Below are 20,123 nucleotides of genomic sequence, written 5' to 3'. Positions count from 1 at the left end.
ACTGACACATGTGAAAAAATGACAACTAGGTTAGTTTTCAGAACAAATTCTTTTAAATATAACTAAAAATACAACATTGTTGGAATTAGATATGACCATAGCTAATTTTCATAAAATAAACTTTTTAATTTTCCCAGGGTAGGTAGGGTTACCAGAAATTTATTTTTGTTGGTCTTTGTAATAATTTTAATAATAACACACGGGTATGTTATTATGTTTGTTCAAAACACAGATACTTGTATGTTTCACTTTGCATTTGACCTGATATATCTCATATCATATATTATATGTAACTCAACAATTATCCATATTAGGGCATATATGTCAATAAACCATTTTTCGTACACTGCAAGAATCGCGCGTTATGCGTGAAATCAAACTTAAAAACAGGACAAACAAAGGTCATAGCGTCGTAGTGGCGTCAAACATCGCGTGGGATTCGACAAACGCAAAGATATTTTGGGGGCATTTCCATGCTTAATAATGTGCTGTATACATTTGATGATAGACAATTTCGATTAAGTGAGGGTATTTGAAAGCAATATTCCTCTGTCGAAGATCGCCGGTCGATGTGAGTACGAAATAAAGAAATTTGAGTTGAAAATCAAATCGTACGATTTTTGTGGCAGACGTTTGACGCACGTCTTTCATGCATCTCGCGAGATCTTGCAGTTGAACGGAAAATCATCTATTTAAATTTGGTAAAACTAATTGAGATCTTTGGCATATGCAGTGTTCAAATGTAAGGATGGATGCATCACATAAAATACCATCGTTGCCCGTCCATGCTTTTTAGTGTCTCATGGTAAATCAAACAAAAGTTGACATTACGATTAATATGCTTAATAAGTCATTATTACTGTAATGCAGATTGGCTATCCAGATCACGTACATATAAAAATAAAGGGGTCCATACATTCGGGTTGGACTGCAACAAGAGTGATTGGCAGTGCTACTTGTTTATTCACATAGGTAATTTAAAGGTGATTCTTTACTGCCTTGCGTCGCCGTTTCCTCATCCAACTTGTCACTGAGAGGAATTCATTCTCATTTAATTGAGTCTACTTACAGATTAGATAATTGCATCTAGTTTGAAATCCTAGACAAATTTGTCTGAAATGTAGCAGAGATAATCACAGCGGAACAGACTGCTGTTTTTTAACGGATTCAAAATTGATTGGTGCGTAATAAAAAAACGTTCGTAATTGCCCTTGAGAGACGAATTGAATTCTTATCATTTATCATACTTTGCAATGGTGGTCTGGAACCTTGAATTCTGTACTGGTGCCACAAGTCTATATATCAACTCGCATTTAGTTTTAACAAAACTTAATTAAGCTACAGCTGTATTGTATTCATAGCATTTAATAATTCTGACAGCTGTCTTGAGTAAAAGAGAAATGAGATATTTCATTTCCTGCTGAACTTTAATGTTAAATCCTGAAAAATATTGTCATGAAAATAAGGAAGTGTTTTTAAGTATGTCCATTTTGGAGTTAATTATGCGATATTAATATACAGCTGGTGAATTGATTTGTTTTTTGTCCTCAATTTAAAGTAAATATTCACAAATTTCGCAAATCAGTGAAAATCTTAAGTGTAAGTTTCTTTTGCAAATTTTTTTTCCCACGAATGCCACAAAATGCTAAATCACGAAAATTGGACAGTGTACATACTGACAAATGATGGTACTATAAATGACTAATTTTCACTGGGTTTAAATTTCACTGATTTACCATTTTAGGCATATTCAGTGGGTTTTAAATTCACGGTTTTATCATTTAGATAATGTGTTCTATGCTAAATTTTACATATTCACTGGGTTTTAATTTAGCGCATTTTCCAGTCAGCGAAATAAGCAAAATTAAAACCCAGTGAATAATTAATCCCTTTACAGTACTGTAAATGCATTAATTATTCAGGATAGAAAAGTGACCCTCATCACTTTTTAATGTTAATAAACAATAGAGACTTAACCACCATGACAATGAGCACAATATAACATGTTGCATTGTTATGCAAATTTTAACCTGAACCCAACAGATATTATGGCAATTTTTAAATCCCCGCGGAAAAAAACAGATATAATTATTTTGTTATATATTAGTAGCTAAATCATTTAAATACAAAGAATTGTGTTTTTGAGATGCACAAATATGTAGTATACAGTCAGTGACGGTGATAGGGCGCAGATCTGTGATAATTTGAAATATTATTCAATAGATTTTAATGATTTCGTTGCTAGATCATCCAATCTGAATTGAATCTATAAAAATACTGGTATGTAAAGATACAAGATAAAGAACTTGTTGATCCACTATGAAAATATGCAAATATGTGAACTAATCCCAGTAAACGTAAGAGCATCATGGGTAGTGAAATGAAATGACGCTGAAAGTTAATGTGACAGTAATTTGAAAGAATTACATGTATGTAATACAAAATTGTCTTCAATATTTTTATCCTTTGTTTTTCCCGGCTAAAATTGTTTTTGTACATTTTGCTCATTTTTGTGTATTTTTCAAAAATGTCTGCATTACGTTTGGACCAAATGAACATATTTCCAGTTGGTTATTGGTTTTGATTAACATTATTGGAAAACTTCCGAAAAAATCTGAAGGATTTATGCTGTAATTACAAAAATTGATTTTTGAGTTGAAAGGTCAAACAGTCCCACACTTTGTTGAGTTCGATACAAGTCCCATGCGACATATCCAATATGTTAAAATACAAAATGAAAACTTGCATTGCTTGGCACTTATTGTTTTAACCTTTTCACCACCAGACTTTCTCGCCTAAATTTTTCTGCACTTTTTTCTTATATTCTTAAATATTTCTTGAACTGAACCCTAATTTTAGAGTTAACGAACAAAATTTGAGACAATTTTCAATTTTTACTAAAAAAAATTGTCTATTTTTGTTCCAATCTTTGGAAGGAAAATGCAGACTATAAATGAGACTATTTTGTGAATTTGTGATGAAAAGAGGGAACTAGTGGTGAAAAGGTTAATAAGGAAAAATTTCATTTCATTTTGGAAGGTTCGTGCATTTTCATTGTACTGTATCCCTGATTTACAATGTTGCAAAGTTACTCACAAGTAGGTCAATTTAGGATTTGTGTGTTTTGATTAAACTATGAATACATTTAGTCATACAAGCACTATGGTCCAACGAGACCAGTCTTGCATGAACTAAGTTATAGGAAATTCATTAAAGTTAATTCGTGTTTGAATGTTTTATTTAAAATTTAAGTTATTTTCTCATGATGGTGTAAATGATAAATTTTCTTCTTTTAAATAATGCGGGGGGTTGGGGGTGGGGGTGATTTAGCTGAAGAATTTTTAGGGGAAAACACATTCTGTGTATGTGTGAAGTGAAAAAATCAAACAATGACTGCATACCCCCGAGGTAAATAAATGAATTGAGGGGAATATTAAAATTAATTGTCATCAGTTTGCAAAAACAAACTCCCCAGTCAAGAGCTGAACCTGATGTTTCAAAGTCATCATACCTTGCATGTACGTTAATCTGTGAGTCCCAGACAACCCTCACCAACTTCTTTTGGTTGAATATTTGAATGGTTTAAAAAAAAATTTAAAAATAAATAACAGATACATGTGCATGTATGAAAAAATAATAATTCAAGTCAAATTATTTAAAACTGAGAAAGAAAGAAAAAAGTGTCCTAAACTAGGATCATATTTTGATCAGATTATTATGCTTAGTTATGCTACTGGGTTCTGTTGAAAACAAATTCGAAAGATAAAAATAAAAGCAATCAGATATGCTATTTAATACATCATGTAACTTGAATTTCTAAGAGAGCAAATACAGAGATATTAATATCACACAAGGGTGTAATTAATACATATTTTATGAGACAGCATTGACCTGTTGACCTCTCTGAACACATACCAGGGATATATAATTAAGAAATGATCGTTATTAATAGTCCCAGTGTCTTGTCTTACATTGTATCTATTAATGATATGTTAGATATGTTGTTAATTTTTAAAGAGATTTTTAATGTAGCAGTCCTTTGTGTGTTTGTTTTCCAGTTTTCATAACTCAAAAGTATTTGTTTTTTCCCATAACAAATGTGTGTTTCTGATAACACGCACTTAAAAATATTTTAGTTACAAGTAGGTATGGAATTTTTGTAAGAAATCCAATTATGCTTCTTTCAATTTTTGATAAGTAGGTTGTCTACACGCCTTGCAATATGGCAACCGTTGCCATGCATGTCTTTATTGAATTACGTCATCAGTCCTCCATCACCTTTCCATTTCCTCTTTTCCCTCTTATCAGCTACAAAATTCAGGACTGGAGTTAAACGTGTATGTCTAGTTGTCAGAATGATACACTTTTTTTGCATAGATTGATAATGTATACATGTAATCTCTGATTTTACAGACACAGGGACACAGGGAGGGACCTCTCTTTTTCTGATTTTCGACATTCAGCAAAAATTTTCATTCAAGGTGCTTATTTATTAACCAGATCAGGTCAATTCACCATTAACTACGGAGTTAATATTATGCATTTTAAAACTGCCATTAGCCAATTTATTTTCGCATGAGAGGCAAATTTTTTGTATCACGAAAAGCTTTAACACAGCGCATCACAGTGACTTTATTGGCGACTATAGTAACTTTTACTGGCGACCTAGGGAAATATAGTGACTTTTACTGGCGACCTAGGGAAACATAGTGATTTTTACTGAGGACCTAGGGAAACATTGCGACTTTTACTGAAGTCCTAGGGAAATATAGTGACTTTTACTGAGGACCAAGGGAAATATAGTGACTTTTACTGAGGACCAAGGGAAATATAGTGACTTTTACTGAAGTCCTAGGGAAACATGATGACTTTTACTGAAGACCAAGGAAAACAGTGACTTTTACTGAGGACCTAGGGAAACATAGTGACTTTTATTAAGGACCTAGGGAAATATAGTGACTTTTACTGAGGACCTAGAGATACATAGTGACTTTTACTGGCGTCCTAGGCAAACATAGTGACTTTTACTACTGAGGACCTAGGGAAACATAGTGACTTTTACTGGCGTCCTAGGCAAACATAGTGACTTTTACTACTGAGGACCTAGGGAAACATAGTGACTTTTACTGAGGACCTAGGGAAGCATAGTGACTTTTACTGAGGACCAAGGGAAATATAGTGACTTTTACTGAGGACCTAGGGAAATATAGTGACTTTTACTGAGGACCTAGAGAAATATAGTGACTTTTACTGAGGACCTAGGGAAACATAGTGACTTTTACTGAGGACCTAGGGGAACATGGTGACTTTTACTGAGAACCTAGGGAAACATAGTGACTTTTACTGAGGACCAAGGGAAACATAGTGACTTTTACTGAAGACCTAGGGAAATATAGTGACTTTTACTGAGAACCTAGGGAAATATAGTGACTTTTACTGAGGACCTAGAGATACATAGTGACTTTTACTGGCGTCCTAGGCAAACATAGTGACTTTTACTGGCGTCCTAGGCAAACATAGTGACTTTTACTACTGAGTACCTAGGGAAATATAGTGACTTTTACTGAGGACCAAGGGAAATATAGTGACTTTTACTGAGGACCAAGGGAAACATAGTGACTTTTACTGAAGACCTAGGGAAATATAGTGACTTTTACTGAGAACCTAGGGAAATATAGTGACTTTTACTGAGGACCTAGAGATACATAGTGACTTTTACTGGCGTCCTAGGCAAACATAGTGACTTTTACTACTGAGTACCTAGGGAAATATAGTGACTTTTACTGAGGACCTAGGGAAATATAGTGACTTTTACTGAGGACCTAGGGAAATATAATGACTTTTACTGAGGACCTAGGGAAATATAGTGACTTTTACTGAGGACCAAGGGAAATATAGTGACTTTTACTGAGGACCTAGGGAAACATAGTGACTTTTACTACTGAGGACCAAGGGAAATATAGTGACTTTTACTGAGAACCTAGAGATACATAGTGACTTTTACTGGCATCCTAGGGAAACATACTGACTTTCACTGGGGTTATAGGGAAACATAATGACATTCACCAAAGTCCTAGAGAGACAGTGATGTTAGGCAGCCACTGATATTCATTAGGGTCCTAGGGTGTCATAGTGACATTCACTAGGGTCTTAGGGAAACATAGTTACATTCACCGTGGTCCTAGGGAGTCAGAGACTTTCACTGGGGGCATTGTTACAGTGACTTTCACTGGGGTCCTAGGGAGTTATAGTGATATATATGATCCATGGTTCTAAAGGGCTTTTTGACAAATTTAAAAATCTTTGAGATTGATATCAATAAAAATGAAATGGTATAATTATTTGTTTTTTTACAGGAAAAACGTAAGGAAGACCAACGAAGTTTTGGTGTTTATTACGACGATGAATATAATTATATGCAACATTTGAAAGATCCCAAGGCTGAAAACGAACTAGTTCAAATATCACAGCCTGCCAAAAAAGATGAAAAGGTGAGTCAGATCCTAGTAGGTTAATAATCATTTAATAAATGTGAATTATTTTCTCTGTAAAATGTTCAAGGGTTTTCAAACTTGTTTGATGCTAGTAAATAGCAATTGAAGATGATCTGGTTGAAATTGTTGCTATTGATTGATATTGTTGCTAGTGGTTGAAATTGTTGATATTGGTTGAAATTGTTGCTAGTGGTTGACATTGTTGCTAGTGGTTGAAATTGTTGATATTGGTTGAAATTGTTGATATTGGTTGAAATTGTTGCTAGTGGTTGAAATTGTTGCTATTGATTGATATTGTTGCTAGTGGTTGACATTGTTGCTAGTGGTTGAAATTGTTGATATTGGTTGAAATTGTTGATATTGGTTGAAATTGTTGCTAGTGGTTGAAATTGTTGATATTGGTTGAAATTGTTGCTAGTGGTTGACATTGTTGCTAGTGGTTGAAATTGTTGATATTGGTTGAAATTGTTGATATTGGTTGAAATTGTTGATATTGGTTGAAATTGTTGCTAGTGGTTGACATTGTTGCTAGTGGTTGACATTGTTGCTAGTGGTTGACATTGTTGCTAGTGGTTGATATTGTTGCTAGTGGTTGATATTGTTGCTAGTGGTTGAAATTGTTGATATTGGTTGAAATTGTTGATATTGGTTGAAATTGTTGATATTGGTTGAAATTGTTGCTAGTGGTTGACATTGTTGCTAGTGGTTGACATTGTTGCTAGTGGTTGACATTGTTGCTAGTGGTTGATATTGTTGCTATTGGTTGATATTGTTGATAGTGTTTCAAATTGTTGATATTGGTTGAAATTGTTGCTAGTGGTTGATATTGTTGCTAGTGGTTGATATTGTTGCTAGTGGTTGAAATTGTTGCTATTGGTTGATATTGTTGATAGTGTTTCAAATTGTTGATATTGGTTGAAATTGTTGATACTGGTTGAAATTGTTGATACTGGTTGAAATTGTTGATATTGGTTGAAAATGTTGTTAATTGGTTGAGAACATTGGCATCGGTTTTTAAATGTTAACTGAAATTTGTGTTTAGTGAGAATAAAAACAATTCTTCACAAATGTGATTCATAACAAAGTGAGTATTTATTGTTTTTTACTTAGAATCTAGGTGTTTTATGGAAATAAAATCCAATTCTTAAATCTTTTTTTTTATTTATTTATTTTTACAGATTTATTCATTCCCTTTTTGCTCATACATTGAAATTACTTAAACACAACAATTTGAGGGAAATACTATGTATCAGTATTCTGACAATGTATTTTGGCGCCAAAATATTTGAGCATAAAAGTCACAAAATAATAATTGTTATCCATACATTTTCATCAAGATCTGTAGGCAATGAGCTATCTTCATACAGTGCAAAATAAAAAAAACTGTAAAAAAAATGTTAAAGAAAGTGTAAAATGTTGCATACAAATTTTAAAGGGAAAAATTATAGTGTTCAAAAGATTAACCTTTTCACTGCCAGATTTTCTTGCTCAAATTTGACTGCACTTGTATTTTTGGAAATTAACTTAATTTTGAAGCCAAAAGAACTAGATTTGAGTAAATTTTCAGTTTTTACTCAAAACATTTGACTTTTTCTGCCCCATCTTCTGAAGGAAAGTGCAGACTATAAATGGGACTATTTTGTGAATTTGTGATGAAGAGGGGACTGCTGGTGAAAAGGTTAAGATAACATCTCTTTGTATTTCATTTTGTTAAAAATTCAAAGTGTTAATTTGGAATGGTCCCAGTGTGCAATCAGTTTGAATCAATGCCAGTCTTAGCTCGATGTGTGGTGTACATTAACAGGTGCCTGTTCAATGTCTGCAGGCTACCAATGCATTCCCACCATTATACAAAAAGATCACAGAAAATAGGTCAAATGTCACAGACAAATTGAAACAAGGACACTATAACAAGCTTTGCTTTATCTCTGCTTCTTGGTTTATAGACTGTATTCAAGCCCATTAGCTGACTGCCTGCCTGGATGCTTGTTTATGTTGAAACTTCCTAGCTGACTGACTTGGATAAATTCCAAATCTGTCAAATAAATTAAAAAATACATGTAATATTATGATTTTTGCTTATAGACACATGTTCTCAAAATATGTGCATCTGTATAGCTCGCTGTGCCGTAGTCTAATTTCCTTGTCTTTTAGAATTATGATGAAATGCAAAACTCTTAAAAAGAAAAATTCTCTTCAAAAATTTCTGAATTAATACGTTTCACAATTGTTCACTCAAACCATTTTTATCCATGATTTACGTTACAATGTTTTTGAGGATTGCTTTACTGGTAAGTGGCTCGCACAACAACGAATGCCTACATACTGAAAGTGGCTATTTTGTAGAGATCTCCTGAATGTCAGTTGCGCTTTTGTGCAATCGTGATTTAGGTAAACACCAATCCAGGAACAAAATAGTAATAATAGAACAGCAGGATGCACACACACAGTTTTGGCAGTGTCGCTTTAAGATAACGATATGTAGTGACTTTCATACAAACTCCCTTACAAAGCACCTTTAGTGAGATGTAGCAGCCTGCAATATCCTAACAATTTGTTTATCTTATTATTTTATTTTGTAAATATCAGTATTTTATCATTTCTAGGAGCCAAAGATCAAACTGCCTGCCTCGGTATTTGCCTCAGAAACTGAAGAAAAGACTGGAATGCTAAACAAAGCTGCACCTATTTCAGGTACGGATGACTGATTTTGTGATATACTGATTCATATGTCCTTTCCATTGAATCCATTTGGGGGCCTATAGGTAGTGTACAACTCCTGCAGTGTTTTGAATGTTGGGAGTTTCAGCGTTCATGGTTGTAGCAATGCAGGACATACCCTGTTGCTAGGTTGTGACATCATCACTGAGGCCCAGTAAGCTGTATATTGATATTGATTGCTACACATAGCATATGTTGGATATGAGAAGCTCTGTCCAAAAAGATTAAATGAATTTGAACCATTTTTTCAGTAACCTCAACATTTATTGTTATTCTGTGTTGGTTCTCTGACAGTCAGGATGACTTTAAAACTGCTTCAGTGCTTTCATAGTCAGTTTATCATTTCAAGCTTGAAACGTAGTCCGCTCACAATTGAATGACATTCATCCCTCTTTCTATAAAAACTGATGACGCCCTCACAGTCAGGATGATTCAAACCTTTCAAACTGGCATGGTGCCCTCACAGTCAAGATAATGCCAACCTTTCAAATTGGCTGGTTCCCGCCTCATTTGTCATGGCATACCAAACCACAAGAGGCCGGTAACTAGTAACGGTTCTGGCATTTTCTCGTTGCTTGTTCTATTTCCCCTGGCTACCTGACGTCAGCACTAACGCTCATGGTCCTAGAGCAGGGGTTTCCTTTCAAACTTCTATGGTGCCCTCACAGTTAAAATATTGCCAACCTTTCAAACTGCTATGGTGCCCTCACAGTTAAAATATTGCCAACCTTTCAAATTGCCCTACCAGTCAGTATGATGCCAATTTCAAAATGATGTTTGGCACCCTCTATGATTGCAAACTGATGACCACATAATAATCTCAATTTCAGGACCTCAGTTGGATTTAGATCCTGATGTAGTGGCTGCTATGGATGATGATTTCAATTTTGATGATCCTGACAATGAACTTGACGATGACTTTGTGGTAAAAGCCTCTGGACCACTCACAGATGCTGGACCGAAATTTAGAAGGTATTTTATTTATTTAATATACTCAGAAGCTCACATAAACCAAAAATTGAATTTGTATGCTAGATCATTAAATTATTACTTATTTTGACAATATACATGACTTATTTACATAAGTACACACTAAAAATAGTGTCTTTGTACATGGATATGAAAAATGAATATTTTCTTGTATTTCTGTTTATTGGTTTGAATAGTTCAGGTGTCAAGACTGTGTCCTTTGTTCTATTTAAGTATTTAAAATAAGTATTGGTGAATGCTTTTCTGGATTGAATAGTACTGTTACTTCTGGACAGAAAAAAATAATTTTGAAAAATTAGTTATTGATTAACAGAAGGTAGTTTGTCACAATTGCTCGATAGATGAGGGTCTATTTTCGGCGTAGATATATGATTTCTGGCCCAATTACTCACACTTATATCCAAGACTAAAACTGGATTCTTCCACTGTGAACATGCTAGTTTGTGATAAAATACTGTGGAATACTTTATTTTCGCTGGAATTAATTTTCGCTGAAAAGACTTTTTGGGCATTTTGTATGGAATTCATTTTCACTGATTTTTGATGAGTTTATTGTGAAATATAGGAAAAAAAGTATATTCGCTGGATTTTATTTTCACTGCATCATTCCTTCAGCGAAAATAGCGAAAATAAAGTATTCTACAGTATTACAAGGTAAGTATATTTAAATTGTTGTCGCTGTAAAACCTACGGGTAGATGTGGCTAATGCCTTTTTTACAAATTTTTCCTGCAACTGGCGATGTAAATATCTGAAGAAGAAAAAATTTCAATTCAAAATGGTCGCCAGATTATGGTGTTACTGTATGAGTGAATGACAAATCCATTGTTTCCATGGAAACAAATTTCGGAATCCCCTCTTTGTAGTTGATGGAACCTTAAGCTCTGGAAAATGTTAATACTGTAGAATACTTTATTTTCGCTTGGAATTTATTTTCGCTATTTTCGCTGAAGGGATGATTCCGCGAAAATAAAATCCAGCGAATATACTTTTTTTCCTATATTTCACATTAAACTCATGAAAAATCAGCAAAAATAAATTCCAAGCAAAACGCCTAAAAAGCCTTTTCAGCGAAAATTAATTCCAGCGAAAATAAAATATTCCACAGTAATTTATAGTGTTTGAAATTTTTTGCATTTTTATTAGTTAGATGTTTAAACTCTTCTTTTATTTATTAGACTCGCCAAGATCGAAGACTTACAAGATGAACTCAGGATTGGAGACAGTAGTGACGATTATCCCTCTGATGGAGCTGATGCCGATGATTCGGATCAGGATGATGATAAAACTTTCTCAGAAATTGAAACAAAATCACATTTTACAAACTACTCAATGACATCATCAGTAATGAGACGAAATGAAGGGCTGACCTTATTAGATGACAGATTTGAAAAGGTTAGCTTCAACTTGTGAGGGTGCTGTTCTAATATGGCTGCATGCAGGAATATTTGTGAACTATGTTTGAAATTACACACAACATCTGTCATCGTAATGCTATAAGTTTACGGGGTATTTTAATCCCACCATATAAGTAAATGCAAATTCAAAATATGGAATGATTACTTGCGTAAGCGTGCTTTAATAATAAAAACAAACATGGCTGCCACCAGGGTTTAACTGGACTCCACACAGAATAGTTCACTGATTCTGTTCTAAGCATTTTGGATTTCGACATTGCCATGATGTATCATTGAAAGGAAAAGATGTATAATAATAATTACACCGTCGCATTGGCCTCTGCTGCACGTCTGTCGATACTCCTGCTGTACTGTCTTCGTGCAGTATCCTCGTAATAACATCATATTATGTTTCCTGAATTCCCATTTACTGTTATTTTATCCAGCTTTATGAAGAATATGAAGATGATGAAATCGGCGCTTTAGATCATGAGGAGTTAGCTGGACGCATACAACCTGATAGTGACATCCTGAATGCCGTACTTGGAGAATTTGAAAAACATCAAAAACAAAGGTTTGTATAAATTTGGACACTAGAGGGCGCTTGCTCCATATGAATGTTAAATCAACAGACCCATTGGAGACCAAGTATCTATATCTATTTCAAAAGCTGTAACAATGCATGAAGATTGTGATTGTGTGAAATATACAAGCCTCAATCTTGACGACAGCAATGTCCTTCAGAATATTAGATATCCAATACTTTAACTCATCTTTTGAACCATCGCCATGGAAATCTGTTTCTTCTGATTACAGAGTTAAATAATGTAACCCAACTTGATTTTGTGAACTTGGGTTCCCGAAGATGGTGAGTTTTGTGGAACTTTGGCATCAAGAATGAATGCTATTGAATGTAAATTTGTATGCAAATGCCAGGATGTGAAAATCAAATATTTTACATATGGGGCATTGTGCCCTCTAAACCAATATGAAAATTCATAAATGCACAGAAATCTTTTGTGATCTTAAATTAATATTTGTTCCCAGGCTTGTAATTGGCTCAATAGAAAAACATATATTGAAAAAAGTTATTTTGAACAAATTTGAGAAATTTGAAATTTTGTCAAAGAAAATTCATGTTTTATAAAACAAAATCTGTGCCAAGCAAAGTAAATCAAGGAACACAACAGGAACATCCATTTTTGATTTTTTTTCTTAAAAAATATCTCAGTTCTGTCAGTTTTTAAAGCATAATGAAATCAGAGGATGCCAACACTTTACATTCTCGAACAACTTGTGTAAGTTATCATGATAGTACATTTCTTTTAACTTCAGCAAAGTAACAGACGTGACGGAAGACATGCCTGGACGCCGTCAATCAGCCGAGACCAGAGATAACATCAGCATCAACGAAAACGATGAAGACAGGAAGGGACTCCCAAGTCTAAAATCTGACATAATAGATATTGATTACGGAGACGATTACAGCACATCAAGCTCGGAAGATGAATTAGTTTCCATGGTAACAGAGGAACCTAAAGAAGAATGGGATTGTGAGACAATATTATCAACGTACTCAAATATATATAATCGGCCAACAGTGATAGAAGAACCATGCAAGGTAAGACAGTCGTATTGAAATCAAATCACCTCTGCCACAGTTTGATTATGCATTTATGCAAATCAAGGGTAATTGGTAAGGTCAAATCTGTACTATATTTAAATATGGCGGAGTTCGCTAGAACTTTAAAACGTGTTCTGAATGAATACAATTATGAAGTGGAATTGAAACCAAAGCAGATGGAAGTTATGGAAAGTGTATGGGAAGAGAAAGATTTAATAGTTTCCTTTCCAACTGGGTATGAGCCGCCGGCTTGAATAACCGAACAACGCCTGCGTATTGATATGTGGCAAATCATAGCGTGAAAAGTCATGTGTGGCAGAGGTGTTAGCCTGCCTGCGCTAAGAACTCTGGGATCGAGAGACCTTTATACCATGAACTATCAAATGTCTATTGCTTCTCTATTTAAATTGAGTCATCATCACAGCTACCAATTAATGTCATCTTGTTACTAAAGGAGATAGCATGTTTCCTGGTCAGTTTTTCTCGGTTCCCTCTGTTGTAAGCGTGATTATGAATTTGGCTTACTGCTTTTACAAATGTCATTATACTTATACTTGTATCTATTAAAATTGCAGGGAAAAGCCAAAGAGATTAAACTCTCTGAAAAGACCGGGATTCCCAAAGATGTTCTTCCAAAGTCAGGGCCGACAAAAAAACAGATAGAGAGAGAAGAATTGGAATCTGAAAGAATCGTACCCAAGGGAGCCCCACCGAGGGTTAAAGGTGAAAGTCCTGAAGAACGAAGGTCACGAAAACATCAAGTGAAGGAGCAACGACGGGTGAGCAATTTGTAGTGAACCATTGTCTAAAATGAACTATGTCTGAAGTGGCCCATGTTTGAATCAAACTATGAAACTACACCATGTCTAAACCTAAACCCAATGAATCTAACCATTCCATTTCATAGTTTTTCCTGGCATGATTCACGGTAACAAATGTGAAAAATTAAACTTGTTGTTATGCCAGATGAACTAAAACTTGCATGATAATTGCTTCATTTGTGATGGTGGATATTAACAAGGGCCTTTGGAAATTTGGGCAACTTTTCCCACACTTTTATGAAATTTTCTATCATTTGGAAGGAAAAGATGTAATTTTGTTAATTTTGAACCAAATTGACATTGGGCACAGATCTTGTCTAAATTTTCTGTAAAATTAATATAAAATAAATTATTTTGTGAATAGTGACAAAAATTGACTTTCAAAGGGTTAATTATACCAGCATATGAATATAACTCATAAAACTATCAACTTTAGTCGCTATCTGTTTTTATCAAAGGATAATTCAACTGCATAGTCGTTGTGACTCATTGTTCAAATGGTCTGTGATTTTTCCGACTCACAAACATTTGTTTTGCAAGAGTAAATTGACCTAGAGTCTCTATAAGATGTCTAAAATATACTGTAAAACACTTTCAAATAGTGACTTGTCATTTTAGTGAATTTGACTCAATGCACAAATTAGCAGAATCTTAAGTCTCAGTGTGAAAATATACTTTATTTTAAATTAGTGACTTCTTAAATTGGTAAAATTACAGATTAGCTAAATTAGCTAAAATAACATGTCAGCTAAAAAGACATGTTTTACAAAACATTTATTTTTATTTATTTAGAATTATGTGATGTCATTTCAGGAACGCCGAATTGAAAAGAAAGCCAATCAAGAAGCTTTCAAAGAAGAAGAAAAACGTCAAGAGAAGGTCATGATAAGCCTGAATCAGAATTTACAAGGAATCAAATTGTCATGAATCCTGAGAACATTATATGTGATGTACATTTAGAGGAGTTTATACAAGACTACCTCTCATTGGCTACCAAACTCTAACACCCAAACAATTAGCCAATCGGGGATCACATTGCTAATTCAATGAATTCAGCAAGCTGCCAACAATTCTGTCGTTTGACTGTCTTTATTCTACTTTATTGATTGTTCACGTACTGAACAATGACAAGAACGATATTGATACATTGTCACATTTTTAACAAAGTCACATGTATACTGCGGTTTGACTTGCCTTGCCTTTAATAAGAATGAAGGTTGTAAACTAGTTATGTCTGTCATTGTCTTTGTTGTCATGGTTGTTGTTAATAATTTTTTCCGTTTCCATGGTAACCCAAGTATTTTTTGTTCTATCTTTCTCAAACTTGGTTACATTACAAACAAGTGTAAAAAAATTGTCATATTTTCTTCAGTGAACTCTCCATTGGATACATTTTTTTGTCTGTTTTCCCCTTCTGATTAAAAGGGCAAATGTCAGTGTGTCATTGCCACTCTACCAGGGTACCTTTAGTATAAAAATGCACACAAAAAAGATCCAAAATTCTGGTGAGTCCTATTTTTGTTTTGTTTTTCAGCAAAGTATCCATTTGTTACACCAACATTGAAATTTTTTTTTAGTTTTTATAATTTTGTGTGTGGAGAAACAATACTCAACAACTTCCCCTGTTGTTTATGCCATAGACATGATAACAACTGTTTAACCTTTGAACTTTAACCCTTTAAACCTGTAACCTTTAAACCTGTATAATTTTTTCCATATAATTTTTTTAATGTTAATAAAAATCTGCCAATGGGAAATTAGGTCCAAATGCAACAAAGAATTTATTGAAAAATTCATAAAAATGTGCAAACTGGTTAATTCTGTTTGCATGGAACAGAAGCTTTACACTTGATGTACCGATATATTGAATGACGCCCACCATACTGCGAAACATGGGTACTACGCATGATTACCTTAAAACTATACAACTAAGCACTGACACATCACAAATGATAAATAGATATATAAAATAAAGGTATGTAACTTTTATGATCATATGTCGCGAGTTGAGATGAAGATACTATTCAAATCACATGATGCAAACTTGTTTTCTTCTTTAACAGTTTATAGAATGGCATTTGTTTCAAATGACGTCACAAAGCGTCACGCCATGAGATTAATTATTCATGAATGTACTTGATTCAGACAAACAAACAAGTAAACAAAAAATAATGTTGTCCACAGAAATATTTATAACTATTGTGCATTGAAATAATTTCAGTAGGGCTTTGTTAAGGCTATAAACTTTCTTGCGATTCACAACAAATTGTCAGAAAATTTCAGCACAGTAATACAATTGGTGCTGAAATTGTCACGTTTATTCACGTTTGATATATTTCACTAGCTACTCTATGATTACGTCAGTTCAATTTATAGAAAGATCTCGTAAAATTGTAACAAACTCCATCATATTTTATGAATTTTGTGAACATGTCAGTCAAACTTGTTTTGAGGAATAGCATCATGTCATGTTTGTTGCTTAGTAACCATGGATGGGTGTGGATTTAGAAGACAAAACGGGGATGAGAAATCAAGAAAACTTGATAAAAACTCTCCAAACACGCATGGATGTTAGAAAATAGAAGCCATCTCCATTTCTTTCACCGGACATTAATTAGTATTTCTAGAAATAACTTGTTTGTCTTGTAATTTCCCATGATTAAAGTGATGTTGGTATCCTTGTTGCCTGCCCTTACCTTCTTATATACCTTTGATCTTACAGAATATTGATTGCATCAATGGTTTATGAGATAAGGGCATGCAACTGGTGAGATGTGTGAAATTACGCGAATTGCGAGATGTTCACAAAATCATAAAATAAATGTACCGGGTATATAATTATTTCTAGAAATATGCTAAATGCAAATAATGAAATGACCAGTGGCCACCCTGCAATGTTTTCTCTCTGTGTATACTATATGCTGTGTTTTTTGCTATAACTGGAATGCAGGCATCACCATTGAGGAAGTATGAACAATATTCATTGCAGCTTACACTAAGCATTAAACAATTTTAAAAGGGAAGCCCAAGTAACAAGTTTGGAGAACTCTTATAAATTTACAGACATACCACTAGTTTCAAAAAAAAAAACTACACACGTTTTCATCACCTTGAATTGTGCAGTAACCTGTCACTTCAACTTCCACGATAAAACCATCAATGGTAACTACCGGGTAAGATACGTTTAAAGCATTCTGTTATAAGTCAGAACATGAATATGTAAGGTGTGCAGGATAGGAATGAAAGTTTCCTACCCTTATCTTACTCTTGTATTTAATATATAGAAGAATATATACCTGGTAGTAGTATTTCATACTTCTCAGTGTGTTTTATTTGCTACGAAACTTTTTTTTATCAATTGTAACTATAAAAAGAAGAACTTTCTTTCATGTATAACTTACAAATTATTTTGTATCCAAGATATTTAACAATATTGATCGCTTATACTATGCATTAAGAATTACTTATTAAATAAGCTTTCTATAATCATGTTTACTCTTGAAATTTACAGTTCGGTTTTCTTTTTGAATGAAGCTCATTCCAAGAAAAAATTTGAATTTTCACGATCACCACCTTGTATTATTGACTTTCTATTGTACTTGTTATGTACTTGCAATTTCTGTTGTGCAGTCTACTAAACTGTATACTTTCAAAATTTGCTGTCATTTGGTAACTGTTTTTTTTGGATTTTTGCTGATATTTGTATGGTTAACCTGTCTAAATTGAACTTTGTGTTAACCAGAAACCTGTCTAAACTGACACTGTGTTAACCAGAAACCTGTCTAAACTGACACTGTGTTAACCGTAAACCTGTCTAAACTGACACTGTGTTAACCAAAATCCTGCCTAAACTGACACTGTGTTAACCAGAAACCATCTAAACTGACAGTGTTAACCAGAAACCTGTCTAAACTGACACGTTGTTAACCGTAAACCTGTCTAAACTGACACGTTGTTAACCAGAAACCTGTTTAAACTGAGACTGTGTTAACCAGAAACCTGTTTAAACTGAGACTGTGTTAACCAGAAACCTGTCTAAACTGACACGTTGTTAACCGTAAACCTGTCTAAACTGACACTGTGTTAACCAGAAACATGTCAAAACTGACACTGTTAACCAGAAACATGTCAAAACTGACTGTTAACCAGAAATATTTCTAAACTGACACTGTGTTAACCAGAAACCTGTCAAAACTGACAGTGTGTTAACCAGAAACATGTCAAAATTGACACTGTGTTAACCAGAAACATGTCTAAACTGACACTGTGTTAACCAGAAACATGTCTAAACTGACACTGTGTCAACCAGAAACATGTCTAAACTGACACTGTGTCAACCAGAAACATGTCTAAACTGACACTGTGTCAACCAGAAACATGTCTAAACTGACACGGTGTCAACCAGAAACATGTCAAAACTGACAGTGTTAACCAGAAACCTGTCAAAACTGACTGTGTTAACCAGAAACCTGTCTAAACTGACAGTGTTAACCAGAAACCTGTCAAAACTGACTGTGTTAACCAGAAACCTGTCTAAACTGACAGTGTTAACCAGAAACCTGTCAAAACTGACTGTGTTAACCAGAAACCTGTCTAAACTGAGACTGTGTTAACCAGAAACCTGTCTAAACTGAGACGTTGTTAACCAGAAACCTGTCTAAACTGACACGTTGTTAACCGTAAACCTGTCTAAACTGACACGTTGTTAACCGTAAACCTGTCTAAACTGTCACGTTGTTAACCGTAAACCTGTCTAAACTGACACTGTGTTTAACCAGAAACCTGTCTAAACTGACACTGTGTTAACCAGAAACATGTCTAAACTGACACTGTGTCAACCAGAAACATGTCTAAACTGACACTGTGTCAACCAGAAACATGTCTAAACTGACACTGTGTTAACCAGAAACCTGTTTAAACTGAGACTGTGTTAACCAGAAACCTGTTTAAACTGAGACTGTGTTAACCAGAAACCTGTCTAAACTGACACGTTGTTAACCGTAAACCTGTCTAAACTGACACTGTGTTAACCAGAAACATGTCAAAACTGACACTGTTAACCAGAAACATGTCAAAACTGACTGTTAACCAGAAATATTTCTAAACTGACACTGTGTTAACCAGAAACCTGTCTAAACTGAGACTGTGTTAACCAGAAACCTGTCTAAACTGAGACGTTGTTAACCAGAAACCTGTCTAAACTGACACGTTGTTAACCGTAAACCTGTCTAAACTGACACGTTGTTAACCGTAAACCTGTCTAAACTGACACGTTGTTAACCGTAAACCTGTCTAAACTGACACTGTGTTTAACCAGAAACCTGTCTAAACTGACACTGTGTTAACCAGAAACATGTCTAAACTGACACTGTGTCAACCAGAAACATGTCTAAACTGACACTGTGTCAACCAGAAACATGTCTAAACTGACACTGTGTTAACCAGAAACCTGTTTAAACTGAGACTGTGTTAACCAGAAACCTGTTTAAACTGAGACTGTGTTAACCAGAAACCTGTCTAAACTGACACGTTGTTAACCGTAAACCTGTCTAAACTGACACTGTGTTAACCAGAAACATGTCAAAACTGACACTGTTAACCAGAAACATGTCAAAACTGACTGTTAACCAGAAATATTTCTAAACTGACACTGTGTTAACCAGAAACCTGTTTAAACTGAGACTGTGTTAACCAGAAACCTGTCTAAACTGACACTGTGTTAACCAGAAACCTGTCTAAACTGACACTGTTAACCAGAAACCTGTCTAAACTGAGACTGTGTTAACCAGAAACCTGTCTAAACTGACACGTTGTTAACCAGAAACCTGTCTAAACTGACACGTTGTTAACCGTAAACCTGTGTAAACTGACACTGTTTAACCAGAAACCTGTGTAAACTGACACTGTGTTTAACCAGAAACCTGTCTAAACTGACACTGTGTTAACCAGAAACCTGTCTAAACTGAGACTGTGTTAACCAGAAACCTGTCTAAACTGACACTGTGTTTAACTAGAAACCTGTGTAAACTGACACTGTGTTTAACCAGGAACCTGTCTAAACTGGCACTGTGCTTAAC

At 34.5% G+C, this 20,123-nt stretch overlaps 1 protein-coding gene across 2 annotated transcripts in view; it reads left to right on the top strand.

Annotated features, from left to right (window-relative positions):
* LOC100369730 (protein LTV1 homolog) overlaps positions 1-17,701 on the top strand; it is a 32,842-nt gene extending 15,141 nt beyond the window's left edge. For both annotated transcript variants that reach the window (XM_006822586.3, XM_006822585.3), the window contains exons 3-10: positions 6,357-6,491; positions 9,101-9,188; positions 10,046-10,187; positions 11,383-11,599; positions 12,048-12,175; positions 12,937-13,222; positions 13,801-14,004; positions 14,860-17,701. In XM_006822586.3, the coding sequence (XP_006822649.2) occupies positions 6,357-6,491; positions 9,101-9,188; positions 10,046-10,187; positions 11,383-11,599; positions 12,048-12,175; positions 12,937-13,222; positions 13,801-14,004; positions 14,860-14,973 (1,314 nt within the window). In that variant the 3' untranslated portion in view covers positions 14,974-17,701. The remainder of the gene's footprint in view (positions 1-6,356; positions 6,492-9,100; positions 9,189-10,045; positions 10,188-11,382; positions 11,600-12,047; positions 12,176-12,936; positions 13,223-13,800; positions 14,005-14,859) is intronic.
* The last annotated feature ends 2,422 nt before the right edge of the window (positions 17,702-20,123 follow it).

The sequence above is a fragment of the Saccoglossus kowalevskii genome, chromosome 18 (genome assembly GCF_978046115.1).
Source record: "Saccoglossus kowalevskii chromosome 18, keSacKowa6.1, whole genome shotgun sequence".
NCBI classification, from domain to species: domain Eukaryota; kingdom Metazoa; phylum Hemichordata; class Enteropneusta; family Harrimaniidae; genus Saccoglossus; species Saccoglossus kowalevskii.
This window is presented reverse-complemented; position numbering and strand designations above follow the sequence as displayed.